Below are 25,006 nucleotides of genomic sequence, written 5' to 3' on the forward strand. Positions count from 1 at the left end.
TATTCCTCCACCTGTACCCGACTGGTAGGGAGTTTCTCTCCACTTTCCCTTTCTGTTCGTTCATTTTGTGGCTTTCTGTTCTAGCCACCTTCACACAGTTCTCAATGTTGGCTGATGGTGGTGACCGAAGTCATGGAAGGCATGGTGGCCATTTTAAATCACCTCTTGAGTGTTGTTCACGGCTCTTCTTCTCACCTCCTTTTCCTCTCCTACTACCATGGCTGGTTTGTGCCCTCAGGATGATACACCACTGAATAGAAGCCTTCTTCAAACACCAACGGAGTGCCTTATCGCGGTTTCCTTCATGCACCATGCACTCAGATGACGGCCCTGTAGAAAAGAAGCCTCTATCAGTAGTCCCGTGTATTTGCAGTACGAACGTGAGTACCCCTCTGTGTATTCAACCACCTGCAATGCCATCTTCAAGGGCAATACATTACAGTATACGACACCTCCAGGGTTACTGGTCATATGGTGCATGGTGTGCGGCAAGGGAGTTGCTAGGTCTGGAAAAGACCCGGGGCTAAGGTGATGTCAGACCTGTCGGGACTGGGGGCTAGCTAGCCTTTTGGCTGTAGCTCCTGAGATTCTATCCGGGGCTACAACCAAAAGATCAGGGGCTATAGCCTCCTTAGCCCCCCCTAGCAACGCCCCTGGTGTGCGGATTGGCAAGTCTAGACTTCCTTTAATGTTGATCGGCCCAGCTGCCCTGCTCTTTTGCTTGGTCACCCTCTCTAAGATCCATCTGGTGGAACAGGTGAGGCCTGTTGACTAAACACCCTAATAATGAGGGTACCCCTTGCCCAAGCCCTCCCTAGAGGCCACATTGATCTTTGACACAATGTTCCTGGAATCGGGAAGCATAGCCCCGTCTGGGGGCACCACCCATAGAGGTGAGGACGCGCGGCTTCTCCTTTGAGTGCCTGAAATAGGAAAACCAACCACTACTGATGCATGAATGCTGTGGCATAGCAGCATGGGTACATAGTGCCTTAGCAGACAGGTGCATGTCTTTGATTGCTTATAGCCTAAATCTAGCTCGAGGCCAGAGCAGTGCTTTACAAGGGCGGGTGCCAGTGTTGGGCTCAGTATTATTTACAGTAGCACGGCATTGTTGGTGGCGGGACAGTAGGATTTTAATTCATCCGACAAGTATTGCTGAAAGAACCACGTTTTTAGTGTTTTTTTGTGGAACCGGGGGGTGGTGCAGGCATTCCGCGCCCATGCGAGCCAGAGCGGCATCCGTAATAAATTGTGTGTTTGTTTGTTTTATTACTTGTATTGCACACCAGACCAGTGGGTATTAGGGCGCATTGCATAAGATCACTCGCAGCTTAGTTACATTACTTGACAAGGCATATTGCCGTTTAACCATTTGGAATGGATTACAAGAGCATGGAAGCCAAGAGTGATCCAACCTGCTGTCAAGATAAATAAAAGCCCATCCTTTCCATTAATCATGTGACCATCCAGGGACCTTCCCTACTTTATTTTTGGATGTCCCTGGAAGGAGCTACATACCTCTTAAATTGGAGGTGAACATGTGACCCACAGAAGAACCCTCCTTACTGACTGGTATCATTCTAGTAGGAAGGAGTTTCTGATGACATCACATGCAGTGGGGCCGGGAAGAGCGTGTCCATTCAAGAGCCCATTCGCTTACCACTCAACCCAAATGCTATCAAGAAACGTCCTCTATGTAACTTGAATTCAAAAATGGTAGAGGCCCACGGCTGCAGGGTAAGTTACTCTTTCGAAGGTACTTGGAACATATACCAAACGTGGGAAGGCGGTTGTGCGGACGGGAGTATGAATTGTTTACTTTATTTTCCATGGGATCATAACAGAAGGTGAGTCCCATATCCTTTCCTCTTCAAACCTTATCAACAACAGCATCATTGCATAGAGACATACCGAGTTGGAAACAGCACGGTCCGTCCTTGGACTGAGCTCTGCCTCGGTTGACAATGGAGTTGCCGCGGATACTGATGCCTTTACGCTTCCCTTGCGTTCCTCTGGCCCGTCCTGTGGATGGAGAAGACATACATCATGATCCTGTAATGACCACACTTCAGACTACATCATAGCCACGTGAAGATTAGCCACGCATCCCATTCAGATAGAATTGTGATGGTTAGCCACACGTCCCATTCAGATAGAATTGTGATGGTTAGCCACGCGTCCCATTCTGATAGAATTGTGATGGTTAGCCACTCGTCCCATTCAGATAGAATTGTGATGGTTAGCCACTCGTCCCATTCAGATAGAATTGTGATGGTTAGCCACGCGTCCCATTCAGATAGAATTGTGATGGTTAGCCACTCGTCCCATTCAGATAGAATTGTGATGGTTAGCCACGCGTCCCATTCAGATAGAATTGTGATGGTTAGCCACGCGTTCCATTCAGATAGAATTGAGAAGATTAACCATGCATTACACTTAGATAGAATTGTGAAGTTTAGCCACGGGACACATTGAGATAGAATTGAGAAGATTATCCATACGTCACACTTAGATAGAATTGTGGCGATTAGTCATTTGTCACAACAGATAGGCCTGTGTACTAACTACCCCACTTCTACTACCTCAACCACACCACCCAAAGATTATACAAGCCCCTGGGCTAGACAACCTATACCCTAACACACACCCAACACAAGCAACACACACTTACTACAAACAAACCCAAACACTGGACCTTACCCATATGGACACAACAAGCCACTGCACACAACCTTTCACACCTGCAAATCTACACATAAAACACATACACACCCCAACATAACAAACAGTCACATAGAAACATCCCAGGTATTGGACCTGTACGGATATAACAAGCCAGTGCACGCAACCTACCACCTGCAAGCCAACGCACACAGATGCCAGTTTCTCCTGGTTCTGGACCTATCCTTTCACTCTTCCCTCACTAACCAACCCCGTCCTCTTTCTTGCAGAGCCACGTGAGCACCTGGAGACTGCCCTTGGGTGGTATTGGTGCGCGGTATAAGTCAAAATAACATAACATTATATAGCTACTGCTCTTCATCCATTACACTCACACTTAGTATCCGGAAAAGGTGCATTTGACTCTCCCAGTCTTGTTACTCTGCACCACCGGTGATCCTACCCTCTAAACGACCTCCATTGCATCACAAAATCAAAATGAGATCCCACTGTATGGCTAGGAGACAAATTTGCCCTGCGGAAGGCTTTCCAGATGATGGGAAGTAATGTATATGGTAACGGCACTCGGCACGTATCCACTTTGGATCCTCCTATAATTATTTCAGACCTTATTCCTGGTGGTCAAGTGCGTTAACTCTCCAATAACCCTCTTGCTTTCCTCTACCGCTCCACGTGACTCTCCACTGAGAGGTTCAGATCTGGAGACGATTCCTAGAGCCTCCCACACACACACCTTACTGAGACCCAAACGCGAGCCGACCTTCACCAATCGCAGGGAGCCCTTGCCCCGCTAATGGAATTCTTCCCAGGAATGAGTATTTTTAGAATGTGTTTCTAAACTCTGCCCTGTTTAACAGATGTTTAGGAGGCCAGCCTTGTTAGCGAAACAGGGAACACTTCTGGGAAGATAGCCAGACCAATTCACGGTAGCTTGGATAGCAGTCAAAGCTAACGGCCTCATCCGGGGTCGGGCGGAGCAGCAAAAATGCAGCAGTAACACTATTAGTGCTGCATTACCGCTCCGCCCAATCCCGAGTTTGGACGGAAAACTGGAGATTTACCTCTAGCTTTGAGCTGGAGGTAAATCTCCAGCTTTCCACCCCTTTTTGGGACATTTACTGGTGGCACTATTACCGTCAGCGGTAATAGTGCTGAAAAGCCCCATAGAGTCACATGGACTCTAAAAAGATGGGGATTTACAGCACCACCACAACTCAGGATCAAGTGCAAATTGCGCCGGACCAAGTTGCGGTAACGCTAATAGCGCTGCTGGTATCCCAGTGCAATTACCACCGCTATACCGCCAAGGCCCTACTTCTCAGGAGTAGTGGGGGTTATCAGAGGTCTTTGATGAGCACACACAGTGAACCACCAAGAATTGCCATCAGACAGAAGTATACGAAAATATCAAATGAATTAGGCCCAAGAAAAATCCAGATGAATAATGCAATGTAAAAATACCACATAATCAACACACTATGTCAAATATATACAGTGACTGGAGTCAATGCGATAAAGTTGGAAACACCACCAATACCTGTAAGGTAAAGGGCAGGCGATCTTTATAGCATAGACAATCTTCAAAAATGAAAAAAACTAACTTTATAAATCCAACCCTACGATGAATGGAGCCTTGTGCTCAATGTTCAATCCGTACGTAAAAGCGCTCGGTCGTGCGTAAAAGTCACAAAGTACCTTTCAAAGGAGCTTGACAATTTAGGGACAGAATTCTGAAGCGTGAAAACCGTTTCCGATAGTCAGGGGAAGATCTGCTGCGGTGAACAAAGATATTCCCAACTTTCGGAGGGCTTTAGGAAGCGGAGGCTACCCAAGCCAAGGAGAGGATCACAAGAGATCCTCTTTGCGTAAAATGCTATGGGGGCCATCAGCAAGTGGTTTCAGTACTCACTGCCCTGAGCTCGGTTTTGGTCCAAACTTGGCAGGTCTGGAGGGGGTTGTCAGAGGATCAATTTCCCACCCTTGGTTCGGCTTCAAAGTGCACAGGGGCTTCGGGTGCGGATGCGGGTCAGTTTGGCAACATGAGCTGTATCTCTCGTTTCGGTTGAAGAACAAAGAAAACACTGACGCAGCTGGTCTCATGGCACAAGAAGGAACACAAGAAAAACCACCTTCAGCGACTGTCGCATAGTGACGCAGGAGCACCCAACTCTCGTGATCAGACGCAACCTTCTCTCTCGCGGCCCCAAAGCAGCTGGGATGACGAAATTCAGTGAAAATGTTCTTTACAGTGCAAGTTAGGATACCCAAAGTGTTGAGACAAAATTCCATACAACGACACTCCTGCATGGGTGCCAAAGGTTGAGCTGGACAGTCCACTGGATGGCTCAGGAACACTTCCTAAAAAGCTCTTCTGCAGGGCAACAGGAGATGTCGAGAGTGATTAGTCATACCACTCCAAAGGTGAGTGCAAAGCGGGGCTCCACCGGGACACAAGAGGGTTCAGGTGCCAACCATCATCTGCGGGTCTCAGGATCGTCCTTTGTTCTGCTTGGGTCTTCTGGATACTTGGCTCTGTCTACAGGTACATTCTTACCTGTTGCTGATCTGCGGATCTGCATTCAGGACCCATCCTTATATCTATAAGTCTGGTGAGTGCTCACACGCGGCGGCCAATGAGAAGATCTGCCCCACTCATGCATACTAGCAATGGTCCAATAAAGGACCACTGTGGCTCTCATGCTCTCATGAACATCGGACATCCTGGCACCAGTAGTGTGGATTGGGGCCAGACCGTCCCAGCCCACTTCCTGGGTTCTCACACATGGGACCTGCAATAGCTAGCGAAAGAAGCAACTTTCACGGGCTACTGCATGTCCAAATAAGGAAGTCCCAGGTCACAAAAACCAGGGGGGAAGGCCAACAAACAAAATGGACAAAGGAATAGGTAAAGACCTTGTGGCATGCCCGGGACGGACACTAGCCACAGTCATGAGCCAAACGTGGCAAGCGTGTTATGGCTCAGTAAAAAATTATAAAATTACACGAAAAGGTTTCTGCTGCTACCAGTCTATCCCTCGGCACATTGTCCAGTCACCAAAAAATCCTTAGTGGATGACTAGTGCCAGAAAACACAAGGACCCCATTGCGCGGTACATAAATGTACTTTGCACAGTGATACAATGTTACCAAAAGTGACATCAAAGTAGGAAGACTAAGAGAAACACAGTTTCTCAGTACTGACAGCCTGGAGGACATGTCAGTTTCCCGTAACAATGAGTGAAAGCCCAGGGGAGTGCAGCTGAAGGCTGTACTCCATTGGCAAAGGTCAGGTCAGGATACTGCAACAAAAGAAAAAGGTTTGGGGGGGGGGGGTCCACAAATCTAGAAGGGAAAGTTGCCTTTTCAGAAATGTTCCCTAACAAGTATTGGTTGCCTTGATCTATGTCCGTAGCATGACCACGTATCTGAACAACCGTCGGTTTGATGACTCCTGCATCCCAGCATGCTTCAATTGTTGTCACTTGGCTACACCTCTGAAGTATATCTCAGAAGCTTTCATAGGCCATATTCTCCCATCGTGAAACACCTTGAGGCGAGCCACTGTATCTTCCTAATATCGCCTGTCCTGGATCAGCCCCTTGCTTACTATCTCACCTGCACAACAGACCCCAGAACCTGCAAGGCAACAGGACTATAAATCAACAGGATTCCTTTAGATCTATGCAGATTCCTTGCCACCACCGCCCCGCAACACGACCAACTACCACAAATAATCCAGCAGAATTTCCAAAGGAAAAGGATTTCTCCAGTCCTGGTTCATACCGCCAAACCTGATCCATCGAGCCACCATCACTTAGGCCATCTCTTCCATAATTCTGCTTCATCCTGCTACACCTCCCTAAAAAGGACATCCCTTGAAACAGGTTGTAACGGTGGCTGTCGCCTTGTCTCCTATGGAGGCATAGACCCACCTTGCCCTCCTAAAACATGCACCTCCAGGACAGCAGCCCATCACCAGTGACACTGGTGACCACATTACTTGAATATTGTCTTTCTTAGGTTTGGGAATACTTCGTCAACCCTCTGAAGAAGCTCCCGGTCCCTCCATGAAGTAACTGTTTCACCAGTAAGGAAGAATGGGTGAACAGTGTCTCGCCCCCAACACATGAGCTGCGCGTGGCACGCTCTGCACTGAGCGAGGAGTGTCTGACCTCGGCGCATGGGCAACACTCTCGTATCCCAGACTATAGGAAGTCAAAGGGATCTGAAAGGCTCGTTTGGCCATGGATGGGGCAAGGATTATATCACAGCGCACTTAAGCGCCCTGCTCAATAGGACACATGCCTGTCTACTTTTGAGGGGTATTGGCAGCGATCGAAGTGAGCGGGAACGGTCGGGAGCGGTGTTCCACTACTTTTATTTATTTCTGTTTACCAATCCTCTAATTATTACGGCCATATCCACCATTCTATATAGAGGATTTGTCCCTTCATGCCATTGTGCAAGTGGAGAATTGTAAAAGGAGACTTAGTTACTAGTCACTTAGACTACTGCAATGCCGCAGCACCTGGTCACATGTTGCACTAGGCTTCCACCTACCCTCTCCACTGCCGAGACAACTGTTCCACTACTTTTTTCGATACACTTCCACCACTGGGTATTGGCTTTATTGTTACTTGTCTTTTTCACACGCCAATTGCTTTATAAACCACCCACATGTCACTTTGCACCAATCGTACTTCAGGATCTTCCTGCTGGGGGAGCGGGCAAGAGGTCACAGCCCCCTTTGCAGCGTGGGAGTTGCAGTTTGGAGAATGAGCTCCTTGAGGGTCAAATGCCAACGGAACTGGAGGGGGCATGACCCTGAAGGCAGGTTATGGGGCACAGTTCCCCGCTTAAATGACCACAACATGAGATGTTGGGTTATCTTTATAAATATCTCAAGTCAACCTCATTTGAAGGCTGTCAAGTGCCTTGCACTCAACCCCTTACCCAACAAACTCAAGGCCCCCCATATGCTTGAATTGAATCATTCTCCCACCATAAAATAGTTACCACCCTCCTAAAAGGCCCTCATTAGCACTGACTTTAATGGGATTGCTCATCACAAACATTATACCATCCCATGGGTATCTGGAATTCACCTACACCCAGCCAGCGTTGGATAGGCTTTTGGAATATATTTACGTGTTTTATAGTTATTTTTCTCCTCCTTACCTTATGTAGTGTGTGTGTAGGTTATGCATTTTGGAATTGTTTTACTGTCAAAGTCCCCAATTTGTTCAGCCCGCTGGTCTTCCTGTAGTTGGAAACCTGCATCTATGGCTGCCAGTCTCTATGGTTGACCTTTGCACTGGAACTTCCTCCCCCTGTCATATGGCCACGAGCTCTGTTTTCAAATCCTCCATTAGCCTGCATCTCCTCCCCTTAGAAGGGGACCCTGTGCTACCCCAAGATCTTGTCCTTCCCACTTGCCCCCCGCCCCAATCACACTCTCAGTTTTCAAATCTGCTGTTGAAGTGCATCACTGCTCTCTGGAAGAACACTCTGCCCTAAGCCAAGCCGTCATCCTTTCCCCTTCCTGCCCCCCCCCCATTGTATATATTGCATGCACATCTTTGCCCGTTATGCATTAATATTCACATCATGCTGTTCCCATCTTCATCTTGTATCCTGGCTTGCAACATTATGTGTTACTACTGATTTCTGCAATTGTATTCGCTCTCCCCTCTTGCTTCTCCACTCTTTTTGACTGCTTACCCTCTGTTCTCTCTCGGTTCTCTCCTCCTATCCCTTTCACCCTTTTCCTATCTTCTCCCCTCCTCCCCTTACTTTCTTCTATGCACTTACTCTATCAGAATTGTCCCTGGACCTAGTATGGAAAAAAAGAGAATATAAAAATTTCTAATTTCATTCACACCCTTCCTTATCTATGTCTTAGCTCTTGCGCTATCTGAAATGTCGTCAGGCCTAGTATGATAGTCGTTTGTTTTGTTCCTCCCCTCCCTTTCTACACCCCTCTACCTCATCTTTTGTTTTTCTCTGGCTCTACTAGAAATGTCGTCAGGCCTAGTACGGTAGTCGCCTGTCTGTTTCCATTTCCTTCCCACTCTCTCCCTCCCTTCCTTATCTATGTCTTAGCTCTTGCACTATCTGAAATGTCGTCAGGCCGAGTACGATAGTTAATTTCACATCCTTACTGTTCATGGCCTATAAGAATGTCAGTGTATTTTCCCTTGTTCCCTCACTTGCCTTGAAGCGCTTTGAAACACATTGTGTATAGGCGCTATATAAATAAACTATCATATCCTAACATTTCATTGCCTGTCAGCTCTGTCCCCATTTCATGCCCTATTATATCCAGTCATCTCATTTAGCGAATAATTCTATTTGATGACTTATGGGGTTGTTTTCTCTTCCACCACTACTATTTTGCATTTTTTGATCAGCTTAAAGATTGGACCAATTTGGCTTGATGAAGCCCCTTTTGGGGTGAAACTGGTGGCCATGCAGTTGGCAACATCTCTGTTAGCATATTATCTGCCCAAGCATGCAATGCTTTGTTAGTTTCGACCTTTAGTTTAAGGATGTCACTTTACTAAACTATGCGCACACGTCCTTATGTGTTTGCCAGCTTTTCAGCCCAATGAACCACAGCATCACCAGAGGTCCTACCGAGCTGGGAAGAGCATCTCCTGCCCTGGGCCCGGAACCCGGCTCGGACAGCGTAGAAGCTGCAGATCCAGACCTCTTCCGGCTCGCCTCGTCATCCTCAGCTCCGTTCTGTTGAAAGAGCAAACTTAGATCAGGAACCTATAATCTGCATATATCAGCTTCATTTTGCAGCTGCACACATCACCCAATAGGCATGCGCGCAGCATCTACAGAAGATGGCTGTACGTCGGCCCACTGTTGTATGAGGGCCAAAACGGCCCTTTGAAAACCTTCTCTGCAGGCCTAGTATCTCATCATATACTTATCCCCTGCATTAATCCACCCCCCCCATCTCCCTTGTACAACATCTGTACAACATCTGTCCCTGGGGAGCATATTAGATACCTCTTAACCACCTCTTCTGCCTCATCATGTGTCCTATGTCAATGTCATATCATATCATCCCCCAAGCCTCAGGACACCCCCCACTTTGCTCACTGTGAGCCATACTCAATCCAGCCAGTCTCCCCCACTTTTCTCACTGTGAGCCATACTCAAACCAGCCATACCCCCCCCCCACTTTCCTCACTGTGAGCCATCCTCAATCCAGCCTTCGCTGAACCCTGTCTCTGCCTTTCTAGACTCACATTTCCTGAATGAGTGTGGGTCTGTGCCCGGCCACCCCTGTGGCATCAACTGTGACATTTCGCATTGACCTTGGCGCTTGAGGTAGTTTACTCCATTTCGTGGGTTCCATGTAATAATGTCCCTGCACAAATGTCTCCTGACAAAAAAGTTGCTGTTTTTTGCAGGGATACTATTAGCAGGGGACACCCCGGCAGCCTCTGAATTATTATATTTTTTTACAAAGGGTGCAGGGGACATCCTGCAAACCGCCCCCATACATAATGTCACCATATATAATGTCACCATATATAATGTCACCAATAGCTTTGCCCGGGGACAATATGTATGGGGACATTATCACCTGATCCCATTTCGTGTAATATATATATTTATTTGCTCACTGTCACTGGGATGAAGACCCTGATTCGGGGTTTCTGCCTTCTCTTTCCCGGCCCCTTGCTCGCGGGTATCTCTTGGGAAATGGCCAAAAGGCCCATTACTTGACCTCCCCCCGTGGACCGCTGTGCCTTTACTAGATGATCTCCATCTTCAACTAAGTAAACATATTTCCTAACTCAAGCACCCCATCTTTATGCCCCTGTGGGGGAAACCTGCCCTCCATTCTCTGCCCCCAGCTCTGCTTTGCAAAAGACCCAACAGGGTGGCGCTGTGGAGCAGCCCAAGATGGCTGCTTAGCCTTTGAGCTCCGTGTGGGCTTGGCGGACATCTGCTTTCATCTGCGGCCAACGGTGTACGATTTGTATGCATCTCGGCTGGGCTGCTGCCCATCATTGCTGTGCTGCAGCCTGAGAAATTCCGGCTTGTTTCCGAGTCGGGAAGCCTCCGAACGGGCCCCCTGCTGCTGCGGCCCGCAGCCTCACGGAAGCCGCGGCGTCGGCCTGACTCCTGTCCCATCCCTTTGGCGGCCTGCCGTGCTGTGTGGCGGCGCGGGACGAGGCGCAACCCCTGTGTGCCCCGCTCGTTTTTCTGTGTGCCCCGCTGGGCTGACTGCGGCCTGATCGGGGCCGTGTGGCTGTGAGGCGGGCTGCCGCTGCCCCCCTGGGCGAAACATTCCGTCGGCGACCTGCTGCTGGGGCTGTCGCCGGAGCACGCCCCCGCCCCCGCTCTCCATCCGGCTGTGGGCCTCCACCGCCAGCCCATGTGGAGTGGACGTACCAAGGCTGGGCTGGTGCGGCGGGCCCTGGGAGGGTGCTGATTGCTGCCGAGGCGTGGGGAGACAACTCCTGAGTGCCCCACTCACCCTTCCGGGTGCCCTGCTAGACTGACTTTGGCCTGATCGGGGCCGTGTGGCTATGCGGCCGGCTGCGGCTGCCCCCCCTGGGTGAATCACCTCATCTGCAACTTGCTGCTGGGGCCGTCGTGGGAGTGCGCCCCAGCCCACATTCTCCATCCGGCTGTGGGCCCCCGCCGCTGGCCCGTGTGGAGTGGACGTGCCGTGGCTGGGCTGATTGCCGCTACATCGAGGTGAGGTGCGGGGGGGAGCCCCGCTCTGGGCGGCTGCGGCACCCACATGCTTTTTCCCACGCTGCTGGCCTGCTGCCCTCCAGAGACCCCGGGGGCTATTACACTCCCCAGATTTACCCCGTGGGACCTGCCCCGCGCCTCCTGGAGTACGCATCACGAGGAAACATACCAAGCCTGTATTCCCTGGGACGTGTGCACAGTCGGTAGCGCACATTATTTTTTCTGTTACATAGCATCCTGCATGCTGGGCGCCTGACCCCTGCTTTGAGACCATTGCGCAGTGACTGGGCTACTTGTGGGTCGGCTGCTGTCGGGTCAAGCTTTGCCCTGTCACCTGTACTGGGTGCCCCCCCTATAGCGCAACCCCTGCGGCGGCTGGCCCTCGGGGACCGGAGCCCTCATCCCTACTGGAACTTGCCTCCCTCACTGCTGGGGATATACCGACATCTCTACCCAGCCCCATTGGCCTAGGGACCATGCTTTCTCCCTTGGTGACCACATCTTCGTTCTGCGTCACTCCTGAAACTCAACCAACAATGCCTAACAAGACCAAGGGGACTTCCAAGGGGGGAGCCATGGATAGATTCGCCAGGGCTGTCCCGAGGGGAGAGGAGGATCATGACTCGCCCATACAGGAGGAACAGGAGGTGGACCGCCATCCCACTGTCACACCCCCTGATCTGACTACACTCATGGAATCGATGGCCAAAAACTTTGCTTCTTTCCACGAGAAATTGGACGACATCAAAGCCAATGTCGCCTCTTTAAAAACGCGGGTGGATCAGGCGGGGACCAGAATTACTGACGCTGAGAATCGGATATCTGCAAATGAGGACGAAATACATGTGCTGCAGAACACTGTTGCCTCCTTGTCGCGTGACATGCGTAGTGTGAGAGCGAAGTGCGACGACCTTGAATCGCGCTCTCGCAGAAATAATCTACGAATCATCGGAGTCCCTGAAAATGCCCTTAAGGGGCGCATGGAAGATGCTGTGGAAACCCTACTCAAGGATCTGCTCGGTAACCCGGCCCTGTCACCGTACTTCACTGTTGAGCGTGCTCATCGTGCTCTATCACCGAGGCCCAAACCGGGCGACATCCCTAGGCCCATTATAGCCAGAATTCTCAACTATCGGGACAGAGACCTTATCCTCTGCCTGTCGCGGGAGAATGGAGACCTGCGCCTTGACTCACACACTATAAGGATCTTTCCAGATTTCTCAATAGCAGTACAGCAGGAGAGGCGCCAGTTCATCGGAGTCAAGAAGCTTCTTAGAGAGCGAAATGTTCCTTATGCCATCCTTTTCCCGGCACGCCTCAAGGTTACCCATAATGGCAAACTATATTTCTTCACTGTTCCGGAAGAGGCGGTGAAATTCATTGAGGCACACCTGCCACTTCCCAATCCAGCAGGGGCCCTTGCCAATGACGGGTGATTCAGCGAGACACTACCCGGAAGCCACTTATCAATCCAGTGAATCCGAGACTCGGAACGTGTATATGGCAACAACGTACTGTACACCCAACGAACCATGCTCCTCTGGCGTCTGATCGGGCTGAGACTAGACCCGACTGTGGTTGACAGTGCTCTCCTTGCCCCATGTACCGGCCATGTGCCCTAGATACTTCTTTGGTCCTGTCTCGCCCGCAACGTTCAGCTAGTTATGGAGACCTATCTTGAGATCCGCCCGTAGCAGCACTTGCTGTCCTACATGTTATTCTCAGAGCCGCCCACACGGCAACAGCACACCTAATTGCGATTGCAATGTTCATGTTTTGTTGGTTGTCACTGTTTTTTTGCCCCTGTTGGGCTCTGAATGGGGCGTATTCCGGTTGGATTTCGCCCTCCGACCTCTACCTCTCGGGGAGAGTCGGGTTTATTGGTGACGCCTGCACTGGGGGGTGGGGGACTTACACTGCAAGTTGGGGGTGGGTTGTGAGGGAGGGGGGTGGCACTGTTGGGGTTTGGAGAAATGTTATAGGAAAAGGCAGAGGCGGACTGACAGACCGCGGCACATCGGGTCATCTGCATCCGAGATGGCTTAGTTTCACATCTGAACTGCGACGACAGTGGTGGGAGGGGCACCCTTGTGGGGGCTCTCTTCATTCATCGTGTAAGCTCCGACAGCGACTGTGGGATGTACCTTAGGCGTCTGAAATGTCCACAACAGTGATGTCCTGGAATGTCCGGGGTTTAAGTAACTACACCAAGACGCGCAAAATCATGGCCCACGCCAACAGGCATGGCTGTAAGATACTGCTTTTGCAGGAAACACACTGTAAAGGCCGGTTGGCTAGGTGCATGGCACCATCGTGGGGTCTCCATAGATATTCTACTGCTTACTCGACCCGCGCCAGAGGGGTATTGACAATGATCCATAGGTCACTCAAGTTTGTATCCCATAAGAGCTACATCGACCCGGAGGGGAGGTATGTCATCCTACACTGCGCAATAGTTAACAGGGAATATGTGCTAGTTAACACGTATGGCCCTAATGTGGACTCTCCCGACTTTATTGACCAGGTAGCCTCCATATTGCTGGGATACGTAGGGGTGCAAATCATTTGGGGTGGGGACATGAATTTCATATTAGACACCACACTGGACAGAACAGGCACGGCCCCCAGACTCCTTTCCAATGCGGCGCGCAAGCTCCTTGCACATAGCACTACCATTGACATTCGAGACCCATGGCGGGTAATGCACCTGCAGACGCGTGAATATACTCATTATTCCTCTGTGCATGACAGCTCCTCCAGAATTGACATGTTCTTCCTGTCCGGTACCTTGCTGGGGAGGGTGGTGGAAACTCAAATAATGGCGCGTACCCTATCGGACCATTCACCAATCCGACTATCTCTGGAACTGGGTGTGCCCGCCCCCACAATTAACACATGGCGCTTCAAGTCCTTGGCTTTACAAGACATAGTCTTTAGGGCTGACATTTTGTCCGACATCCAGTCCTATTTTTAGCTTAATACGCCCCAGTCTACCTCTATGGGGGTCCGGTGGGAGGCTTTCAAAGTCTTCATCAGGGGAATGTCCATATCTAGGGAGGCGGGAGTCCTCAAGGCCATTAGGGCTGCCCTTGCCCACTCTGAAGCCAAATTACGTGAACTTGAGAGTGCCCATCCTACATCCGTTGACCCTGCTATCCTGTCCCGGATCAGTGAGGAACTCCAATTCTTTAACGAACAGGCCACTAGGGAAGTCCACTACTTTAGCCATCCACACGCTGCTAGTAAATATGGAGAGGGAGACAGGCCTGTCAGGACGCTGGCGGCATTGGCTAGGGGTGAGTGGGGCCAAGCACAGATCTCTTGTGTCAAGGACTGCCTGGGGTCGAACGGTGGTCTGACCAACATATTTTGGAGGTCTTCACAGACTTCTATTCAGAGCTGTACACCCAAACCCCCGAGCATAGTGAGGCCCAAATGCGCAACCTCCTCGAGCAGATCCCCACGACTATTGTCTGCCCCGCAACCAGAGACCAATTGGATTCCCCCATCCTGCTGGATGAAATAGTTGAGGCTATATCTAAATTCCCTAAAGGAAAAGCACCTGGTCCTGACGGGCTGACAGCTGAGTTTTATCAGGAGCACATGGCCATTTGGCCCCCAAACTACTAGAAGTTTGGAACGAGTCACTCCGGCTGGGTGCCCTTCCCCCATCGTTGCGTGAGGCCGTCATCACTGTCCTGCTCAAACCCGGTAAACCCACTAATGAGTGCGGATCATATAGGCCCTCTCGCTAATGAATTTGGACACCAAAATCTTCGCCAAGGTGATTGCTAGCTGCTTCCTCCTGGTCATGTCGTACATGGTCCACGATGATCAGTCAGGCTTTGTACCCGGGAGATCAACATCCCACAACATTAGAAGGCTGCTTCATGTCATGTCACGCATTGACCAGGGGGCGAGTGCGGTTGCGGTCATACTGGATGCCCAGAAGGCGTTCGACATGGTGTCTTAGAAATATATTTGGTTGGTTTTGGAAAATATGGGTATAGGGCCTAACATGATAGCATATATTCGGTTACTGTACACTTCCCCGGTGGCCAGGGTGCGAGTTAACTCCCAGACATCCGGTCTGTTCCCTCTTTTCAGAGGCACTCGACAAGGTTGCCCGTTTTCCCCGATCCTATTTGCCTTGGCTATAGAGCCGATGGTCGATTATGTCAGGGAGCGGCATGCGCGCAAAGGGGTGAGGTTGAAAGACTCCCCTGAGATTATTTCGCTTTATGCGGACGATGTATTGCTCTTCATAAGAGACCCAGCTGTTCATCTGGACCCATTTTTATGTGACGTCACCCGCATAGGTACATACTCTGGGTTCACTATAAATTATACTAAATCTGAGATTTTCCCCCTCACTAGCTCCAAGATACAGCCCACCACCGAGTACCCGCTCCGTTGGTCCCCGGATGGGATCAAGTACTTGGGAGTTCAGGTGTCCCTCTCCAAAGACTTGCTACTAGCAGACAATTACCAGGCTGTTGCAGAGCAGGCCGAGGCCAAAATCACGCGCTGGCGTGCCCTTCCACTATCATTGGCCGGAAGACTCTCGCTGGTAAAAATGATATTGCTCCCCAAGTTGTTTTATGTATTTAGTAATGTCCCCATCTGGCCGGGTAGGAGATACTTCACGAACCTTCACAAATTGTTTGCTCAATTCCTATGGCACTCTGGTGCCGTGCGTAAAAAGTGGACGGATATGTCATTACCCTATGACAGAGGGGGCTTCACAGCCCCGGACCTGCTGCGATATTGGACTGCCTCACAGGCGCAGTTCGCATCTTACTGGTACCCTGGGCCCCCACCCCGTCCCCACGTCAAACTCGAGGTTCTGGCAGCAGCAGGCACTGATGTAATGTCCTTGATTCTAAGCCGGCAGTATGTGCCAGACTCGCCCATTGACCCGGTCCGGACTACGGTGCAGGCTTGGGGCCAGATATTCAAAACTTGCGACGAACAATATCCGTACTACAAATGGCTCCCCGCCTGGAGCTTTCCCGGGCTGGAACCCACACATGATACCGCCCTGGCGCGACACTGGGAGGCCCTGGGTTACCGTGCCCTTACTGATTTCTATCCAGAGGGACAGTTTATAACACCGCAAACGTGGAGGCCGGGGCACTCAGGTTCGGTTCTGGAGCTTCTGCAGTTCTACAGACTCCGCGCTGCCTTTCGAAATGCCTGGCCTGTCTTCCCCATTGAGCCCCAGGACTCTCCTGGGATTGCTTACATTGCTAACTCGGGTGGCGCCCGTGGGGTAGTTTCTTCATTGGGGTAGCTCCTCCTGACCGCTGCCTCTCCCCCTCCATCCAGGGCTTGTGATGGCTGGGCCTCCGAGCTGGAACTGGATCTCACTGATCAACAGTGGGAGAAGATGTGTTCCCATACTAGCAGGGTGTCCCTAAACTTCCGCTACCGCACCATACAATATAAATTACTCAACAGGCTGTATTACACTCTATGTAGAATCTCGAAGTTTGCTCGCTCTGATCCTCGACTGTGCCCCTGCTGCGGTGCGGAGGGTGCTGACCACCTGCACATGTTTTGCGACTGCCCGGAACTGGCCACATTCTGGAGTAAAGTCATAGAGACATTGTCCGCAATCACCGATACTGTTGTTGATCCCGATCCAATGGGGGTTCTGTTTGGAGTGTGGCAGACTGGGGGGGCTAAGGACATTGTTAAGTTCTTGAATGTGAGCTGTGTCGTAGCCAAGAAATGTGTTTTACAAAGCTGGAAGAGCCCTACTCCCCCTACATTCCAGAAATGGTTAAATCTACTTACGTGGTCCCGAAACTGCGAGGAGGAGTTCCTGGGTATGCACCCAGTGCGTTCTCGACCTCAAAACATATGGTCGGCTTTCAACAGCTACTTGATTAGCTTAAATGACACTTCTTCGATGGATGAGTCCTCCTAGCCCCTCAATTAACTGCTTGGTAGTTTGGTTCTCTGCGATATGTTGTTTCTCGACTGCTGTCATCAGATCTCTGCCAATATGCTCTGTATGCGCATGTATATGCTACAAATTTGTCCTTATGCCTCAGATGTGTGTGTATGCTGTTTGCCTCTGCCAGCAAAAATAAAAGTTTAAAAATAAAAATTTAAAAAAAAAACCCGACAGTTGACACAGAAAACCCCTCCCTGCAACTCCCTACTCCTCAGCCGGGACCCCCAGAACACAATAACTAAGATAAAGGTCCATCTGCTGCTCACACACACATCGCTCAACCTCACCCACCCTTCTGCCAAACTATGAGCTATAGCCAAGAGCCTTCCTTCAAGCACAAAATGGCATCACCTGGGCCGCCACATCAAGAAGTGGGGAAAGGAGAGCTGGTCACACTCCACTGAGAAACATAAAAGCGACTTCCTACAGACAGTGATAGGTCTCCAGAGGGCGCTGGGTCCACGCCCTTCCAAAGGGCGTCAAGAAATGCAGACTCCGCCAGCTCAACTCAGTGCAACACTAATGCCCCCCACCCCCTGTCTATGCTGAGGGGGTGTTCAGTTATGGCACGGATTCACTTGAAAGCTTCTAATGCTAATACTTCATTCATACTCTACTTCCCTGAACTACACAGTGAGGATGTTCTCTGTTCTATTACATACTGCAAATTAAATAAAAAAATAAAATGTACGCTTAGTCATTATGAATAAGGATGAAATGAGTGCTGGTCACAAAATCCAAGTGAGGGACTCTTGAGAGTGATGCACCAGGGGCTGGTCAATACCCTACAATGTCTCAGAAGAAGGTGGGTCTACTGGTTGCACCTCCACATTTCATCCAATACCATGAAAGAAACATCGCCAAAAGACATACCGAGTTGGGAACTGCTTCAGCTGTGGCTAGCCTCAGATCCAGCTCAGTGGGCAATGGGCTGGCAGCAGAAGCAGGCTTCCTTGGGATTGCCTGCACATCCTCAGATCCGTCCTGTGAATACAGAAAACACATTTCAGATCCTCACCTGTCCTCAAGAACTGAACCAAAACGAGCCAGGCTTGCCTCTTTCTTCAAGATATCCTCTATGTATTGTATTGTATTTGGTTATTTATATAGCGCTCTTTCCCCATTTGTAAGGCCTGAATGCACTTTCGATGGCGGTGAACATTCTTCACACCACTCAACAACCCTCTAGACAGTGCAAAACAATACTCAGTCCCACAAAGTAAAACAAGTTAACCCGTGCATTAGAAACACCTCTCCTTTAAAGTGCCGCAACACAGCAAAACTGTGCTTGAAAGCGCTTTCTGTAATTGGGTTGTATTCCTCAGACTGCTGCCATCTTCATGGTCTCTGGGCACTATGGGATCTGCCAGAAAAATGGTTTGGGTTTGGTTAGTAGAGACCGAGCCCACCAGGCAGGATTCTGTTGGCGTTCTGCCGGATGCATGCCGATCAGAAGCACCAATGCTCTGTGTGCTAGTGTGGTTCTAGGTGGTTTGTGGGGAAGCCACCTGAGGTGTGTGAATACAGAAGGGGGCCGCATGTGCCCTTGGTGATGGGTGGGCTGGGGACTTTGTTGTACGAGCTGTTTGGAGAACTGTTGAGTTCTGATGCTATTAGTGTGGGTTCTATGTGGTCTGCTTGAAAACATTTGATCGCAGTAGATTTCATGTTTTTTACTGGTAGATTTTGCTGCAAATATATTGTAAAGACCGGAGGGGGGTGCCTATACTCCTGCTCTCTATAAGGCAGAGGAGAGGCACAGAGGACTCCAGCCAAGATTCTCTATTTTGGTAAAACGTGGGCGAGCAATCAAGGCCTAGCTCTCAAGAGGTGATGCAGGCTGGTTCTTAAGTACAGTGTAGTCCCCAAGCACCCACAAAGGAATGTCCACACACTGCATTAATTAAAACACAGTCTTTATATAAATAAGGTTCAAGGTTATATACACAATCACGATAATACACTTTGTGCTGCGACAATTCTAAAATGTTAAATATATACAGTTCTAGGTGGTACCACGATTACCCTGATTCCATTAAAATGCATCAAGTGTACTCAGTTCAAATAGCATATGAATCAATACAGCAAAACGATATCGACCATAGACTTAGGAGGAAAACAAGTTGGTTAGACAATTGGCAAAATACTGGGCCCCTACCACTAGGCACAGTTCTGTATGAGGATCCCCCCACCTGGGCAACCTGTAAATGAAGATGCACTACAAGCGCAGTCCATATATTGTCCAGGCCCGGCTCCAGCAGGGGGGCCAGGGGGGCCAGGCCCCCCCAAGGCCACTCCCTGGCCCCCCCTAGAAAGGAGGCCTTCAATGTGGGACCCAAGGGAGTGTGGAATTTTAGAGTGGTGGAAATGGAAAGAAATTGGTGGGGGATCCCACAAGGGCCGGGTGGGGGAAGTGGTTTTGGGGGACGGTGCCCGAGGAGGCAGGGTTTAGGGGAGCGTAGTTAGCAGTTGACCTCCGATCAAAGGAAATGTCCAAAATAATAGTTTTAAACAGCGCTATTACTTTCATGCTCCTTCTTTTCTAAACTATATATCAATTCCACTTTAAACCACTTCCATGGCACTGGTGAGGAGTTACTTCACTATGCGGAAAAATAGTTTTGACCAATGTTGCTGAGTAAATATTCTTTAAAATGCACAGTTTGCATCCCATTTTTTTTTTAAAAACTTCCCCTTCGGTACTATTCAAACGGGGTGATTTCTGTTGCTATAAGCAAGGTTTTCTTTTACTTGAACCACACCCGGCACAGCTCCTGCAGCTCCCCTCTGAAAGCAGTTGGGTGGCTGCATCATGTGTGATAGTTTCAATGTTAATAGGGGTATTTATTTATTCATGCAATGTTTGTCGGATACCTGCATATTTATTTATTTATGCAATGTTTGTCGGATACAGGTATTTTACAAACATTACAGAAATAAATAATCTGGGTCCAAGTATCCGACAAACATTGCATAAATAAATAAACCGGGTTGTGGCTGAGGACTGTAACTCCCTCTTGTGACCCCTTGCACATGGTCACCAGAGGAAGTTATAGTTTGCTCAGGGGCGCTTCCTTTTTTTTTTTCCCCCAGCGCTGGCTCTGGCCAGATCCCGAGATCCAGCTACACATCTGGTGCCAGATCTCGGTTCTGGCGAGAGCCGGCTCAATCCCAGCACTGGGCATTTCACTTGAAGGGCCTGATTCACAGAAGTGTTTTAAAATGGCGCAATCCCATAGGAAAGCATTCTGTGAATCAGGCCCTAAATGTGCAGCAGGAACCTCTGAGAGATTATCATTCTGAGAGGTTGCACTGCAGGAGGCCCAGCCAGGATTTGTTTGCTTGCCCTGGACAATGATCTATGCCTCACAGACATGAAAGCATAAACAACCAGGGAGATGAAGGGCCATTAAACACCACTAAGTGAAGACGCACACTTACTCAAGCATACTCAATCACACTTACTTAAGCAGGCCTACAACTATTTTCTCAAACCTAAAATCACAAAGTTGGTTTCTGTCATTTAAAGCATGTCTATTTTGTTGTGGAAATATAGCATTTTTTCACATCATGCTTTATTAAATGTTTAACTATATCAAACAATAAATGACACATGGGGGGTCATTATGAGTTGGGCGGTAAGGGATTACCGGCACCGGTAAGGAGACCGGTGCCGGTAATCCCCTACCGCCCAATTCCGAGGTCCCTTAGCGGGAACCGTAAGGGACGTGTGGTCGGACCACACGTCCTTTACGGGTCCCGCTAAGGGACCAGGGCGCTAATAACAGGCTTGCTAGTCGCGAGCCCGTTATTAGCGCCCTCACCATTCCTATTGAGCTCTATGGGAGCTCAAATGGGAATGGGAAATGGTTTGTTCATTAGGGATTTACCGGTCCCTCCGGGGCGGAATGGACTGGACAATGTACTTGAACAAGACCGGACTCGGTCACGGTATGGGAGGCAGCCATGGTGCTAATAGCACCATGGCTACCGCCTATCTCGTAATGACCCCCATGATGTTGCTTTCACACAGATGTCTACAGAAGGTGCATCAATCAACTGGGGTCCTTTACAAATTACATTGAAAATATATATTCTGCTGCAATAACAACTTAAGTATAAGTGAAAAAATAAGGTTGGTAGTAACAAAAATGTAATTCTGGAGCGGAGAGGAATAAAATCAAAAAGTGAAAAAAACAATGGGGGCCCTGGGAGTCCCTCTGTCGGACATTAGTCCCAGTTACGAGAGACTTACCCGAAGTCTTTAGCTCACTATCTTTCACAGATGAGAAATATCTAAAACAAATCAGTCTTTGTCCTGCCCTGGGGCAGTCCAGCACTGAAATACTAAGCAATTCTCCTCTGAACAAGAGTACCAACAGCAACCCCAGACACGTGTTTCGGTCTAGTTGGACCTCATCAGGAGGGTGGAGCTGTGTCTCTCTAAGAATAGTGAGCAAGGGGTCCACGTCTGGATTCCCCTAGTAACTTAGGGTGAGAACCAAAGTTACTTTATATGCAAAAATCAAGGGGGGACCTGGGAGTACCTCTGCCGGACATTAGTCCTGGTTATGATAGACTTACCCAGAGCATTTAGCTCACTATCTTTCACAAAGGAGAAATATCTAAACCATATCAGTCTTTGTCTTGCCCTAGGGCAGTCCAGCACCGAAATGCTAATCAATTCTCCTCTGAACAAGAGTACCAGCAACAGCCCCAGACGTGGACCCTTTTCTCACTATTCTTAGAGAGGCACAGCTCCACCATACTGATGAGGTCCAACCAGACCGAAACACTTGTCTGGGGTTGATGTTGGTACTCTTATCAGATTTCTTTTAAATTCTCATTAACTTTTATGCTGGAGTTTGTAGGCTATCATTCAGGATGGGGAAAATAAAGCTACAATCATAGTGGATCATTTTCCAAGTCAAGCGAAGTGGAAAAGGTTGCGCTAAAAGCATTTATCACAACTTTTTGTTCACTGCAGGAAATTGGATGGTGTGGTAGGCGAAGTTGGAGAGCAGATCGAATTTAACAAGTTTGCCTGCTCTTAAAGGTCCCTTTGCCGAATCCGATTGGTTTTCCACCAGAATGTATTTTTAATGTTGCTGCAAAACCAATGGATTCCTATGGAATCCGCCTGACTTTTTTACACTGGTAAAAGCAGGCAGATTCCAAAAGAAAACATTGTGGATGGCTCCCACAATTGTTAATTGTGGGAGGTATTTACACTTTTCCAGACACATAGAGAAAAAGGGAAGAACAAAGGCGATATTTACCAGTGTTTTATGCTTTACTTTACCAGTACTTGGTGGAAACAATTACAATTGCATGGAGGTGTACTTTTGCAAAAAAACTGAAAACAGGAGTGGTGCAATTTAGGATTGCAAACAAAATTACTCCCTTACTCTTTTTCATCAACACGTTTCTACAATGATAACCTTGTCAGGTTGGTTTATCATGTGACTTTTTAAAGCAATTGTATAAAATTTAGTATTATTTTAGATATTCAAAACCAAATTTCAACACATATTTGTACCAACTTGAGCTTGGAGGATGCGTAGTCAACTATCTAAATTTCAAGCAAGTTTCAAATTCTGACTTTCCCGCTTAACCAAAGTGTGTGATCATGGGCAATAATGTAATCATTCAGTTCACAGTATAAGCTATTTCAAAAAAGCCTCACTCGCGGTTTAAAAGATGAGTAGCGCATGTGTCAGGACCTGCCAAGAACACACGCACCATTCTTTGAAAATATCAGGCCACATATATTGAACAAAATTGTGAAATTGAATAGCAAATCAAAGTAAACACATCAAACAAAAAGCCATCATGGACAATTGCATATTTTCTAACCAGCATGTAAACAGTATGTTCTAGACAATGATGTACGGGGGATGGCAGGGAGGAAGCACCTCTCCTCCCTGCCAAGCCCAACTGGGAGCGATACCAGGCAGCTGGAAACCCCTGAACCTGCACTGTCTGCCTATTGATCCCACTCCCCCAACCCTAAATTCTCTCTCCTACATGCTACCACTCCCTCGTGCACTCAACTCAATTAAAGTGTTCTTCAAAAATGTAACAAAAAAATAAAATGTTTTTCTTCGAAATGTCATTTTGTAAGAAACACGATGTCCTATTCGTTGCTTCAGTATTCTGGAGAGGGGGGGGACTGTCTTTTACAACTAGATGGCGGGACAAAAAGCACCTCCTTCTGGGCCTGCTGGGAGTAGCCACAGTGTTTAGGATGGCATTGTTGGGCACGCACCAACTGAAATGGAACAAAGACTGGGGGCCTCGCTGCCCAATCCTCGCAGAGGAAGAGGCAGCATCACCCTTGATTCTCCGCAGCCAGGCCAAGAAAGACATGGGGGGCTCATTAAGAGTCTGGCGATAACCGTGCCGGTACTACCGGCAGGTTGCCGCCAGACCCTTAATGATTTACCGGCGCCAGACTTGCCGGAAAGACTGGGGTATTACAACCCGGGCGTTCCGGAAAGTCAGGCGCCGGTAAATTGTAAGTCCCCATTCCCATGGAGTCCCGTAAGACTCCATGGGAATGGGGACCAGGAAAGCACCAGCACCGTTGTTAACAGTGCTGGTGCTTCCGTGACGGTCTGCCTACCGTGGCCGATGTGTCCGGCAGGGTCTGCCCTGTCAGACACAGCGGCTCTGGCAAGCAGACTCGTAGTTTGCCAGTCCGGAAACAAAAGTGCTGGTAAGCTTACCGGCACCATTATTTCCGGACCGGCAAACCTGTAATGATGACCATGGTGTGGGTTTGTGGGGTAGGTGGGATTGGAGGTAAATGGGAATGGTGTTCAGGGGGACCTGACCTGATGGAAGGTGATTGGGTGTGCAAGGTGAAGGAGAAGTGGATATAATAGAAACGGGAGGAGCAGATGACAAGTGAAGATAGGTAGATTGATGTTGCAATACTATTTTCCTAGTTTCTCTTTTGCTCTGTGCTGTTTTTATAGAGTGGTGCACATTTATTTTTGTCCGGATCTGGGAAGACATTTTCTTCTGGATCACGGATCTGGGAAATCTGGATTAATATCAGCCCTTTCTTTAGAGTACTCAAACGCCCAAACAGAATAGAAATTGGGCCCCCCTGATCACAAACCTGGCCCACCCAGATGAACATTCCTGGAGCCGGGCCTGATATTGTCTATTAAAGTCTTATCTTCTTCTATAGTTCTGTAACCCAAATGTACCTTGTGTTGTAGAGTTCTTCATCTGGGAATCGATGGGCCCTTCTTGAGTGCACTCCCTTTCAGGCAGGAGCCACGGGTCGTTGAACTTCCGAGATTTAGGAAGGGTGAACTTTGTCGTTGAGGGAGAAGCTTCGATCTTCACAGTGCTCGTTGACGAAAGCTTGTGTACATCCTGTGAAGTAGAGGCATGTGGTGACCTCGACGACGAGTGTTCATTTCCGCAAAAAGTACGTGAAGAACTTTGGCCCAGCAAGGGCGTCGGGTCATCGGCGTCTAGCGTCAGTGAACAGGACAAGACCACGGCTGGCTTCAGTAGCTTCGTCGTTGTCTCTGAGGTCTTCGGGTGGCGGGAAACCCAACGGCGGATTCTCCTCGGTCGTCGACGGCCTTGACAAAAGCAGTTGACGATGATGAA

General features: G+C 49.0%; 1 protein-coding gene across 3 annotated transcripts in view; it reads right to left on the minus strand.

Annotated features, from left to right (window-relative positions):
* Positions 1-25,006, minus strand: part of PRKAG3 (protein kinase AMP-activated non-catalytic subunit gamma 3) — a 340,336-nt gene that overhangs the window by 176,493 nt on the left and 138,837 nt on the right. For all 3 annotated transcript variants that reach the window (XR_011274756.1, XR_011274757.1, XM_069616869.1), the window contains exons 2-4: positions 18,248-18,358; positions 9,322-9,429; positions 1,915-2,025 (exon numbers count right to left, since the gene is read on the minus strand). Coding sequence is in view for 1 of the 3 variants with exons in the window: in XM_069616869.1 (XP_069472970.1) it covers positions 1,915-2,025; positions 9,322-9,429; positions 18,248-18,358 (330 nt within the window). In the remaining 2 variants the exon portion in view is untranslated. The remainder of the gene's footprint in view (positions 1-1,914; positions 2,026-9,321; positions 9,430-18,247; positions 18,359-25,006) is intronic.

Source organism: Ambystoma mexicanum, chromosome 9, assembly GCF_040938575.1.
Source record: "Ambystoma mexicanum isolate Mex_15411 chromosome 9, UKY_AmexF1_1, whole genome shotgun sequence".
NCBI classification, from domain to species: Eukaryota; Metazoa; Chordata; class Amphibia; order Caudata; family Ambystomatidae; genus Ambystoma; species Ambystoma mexicanum.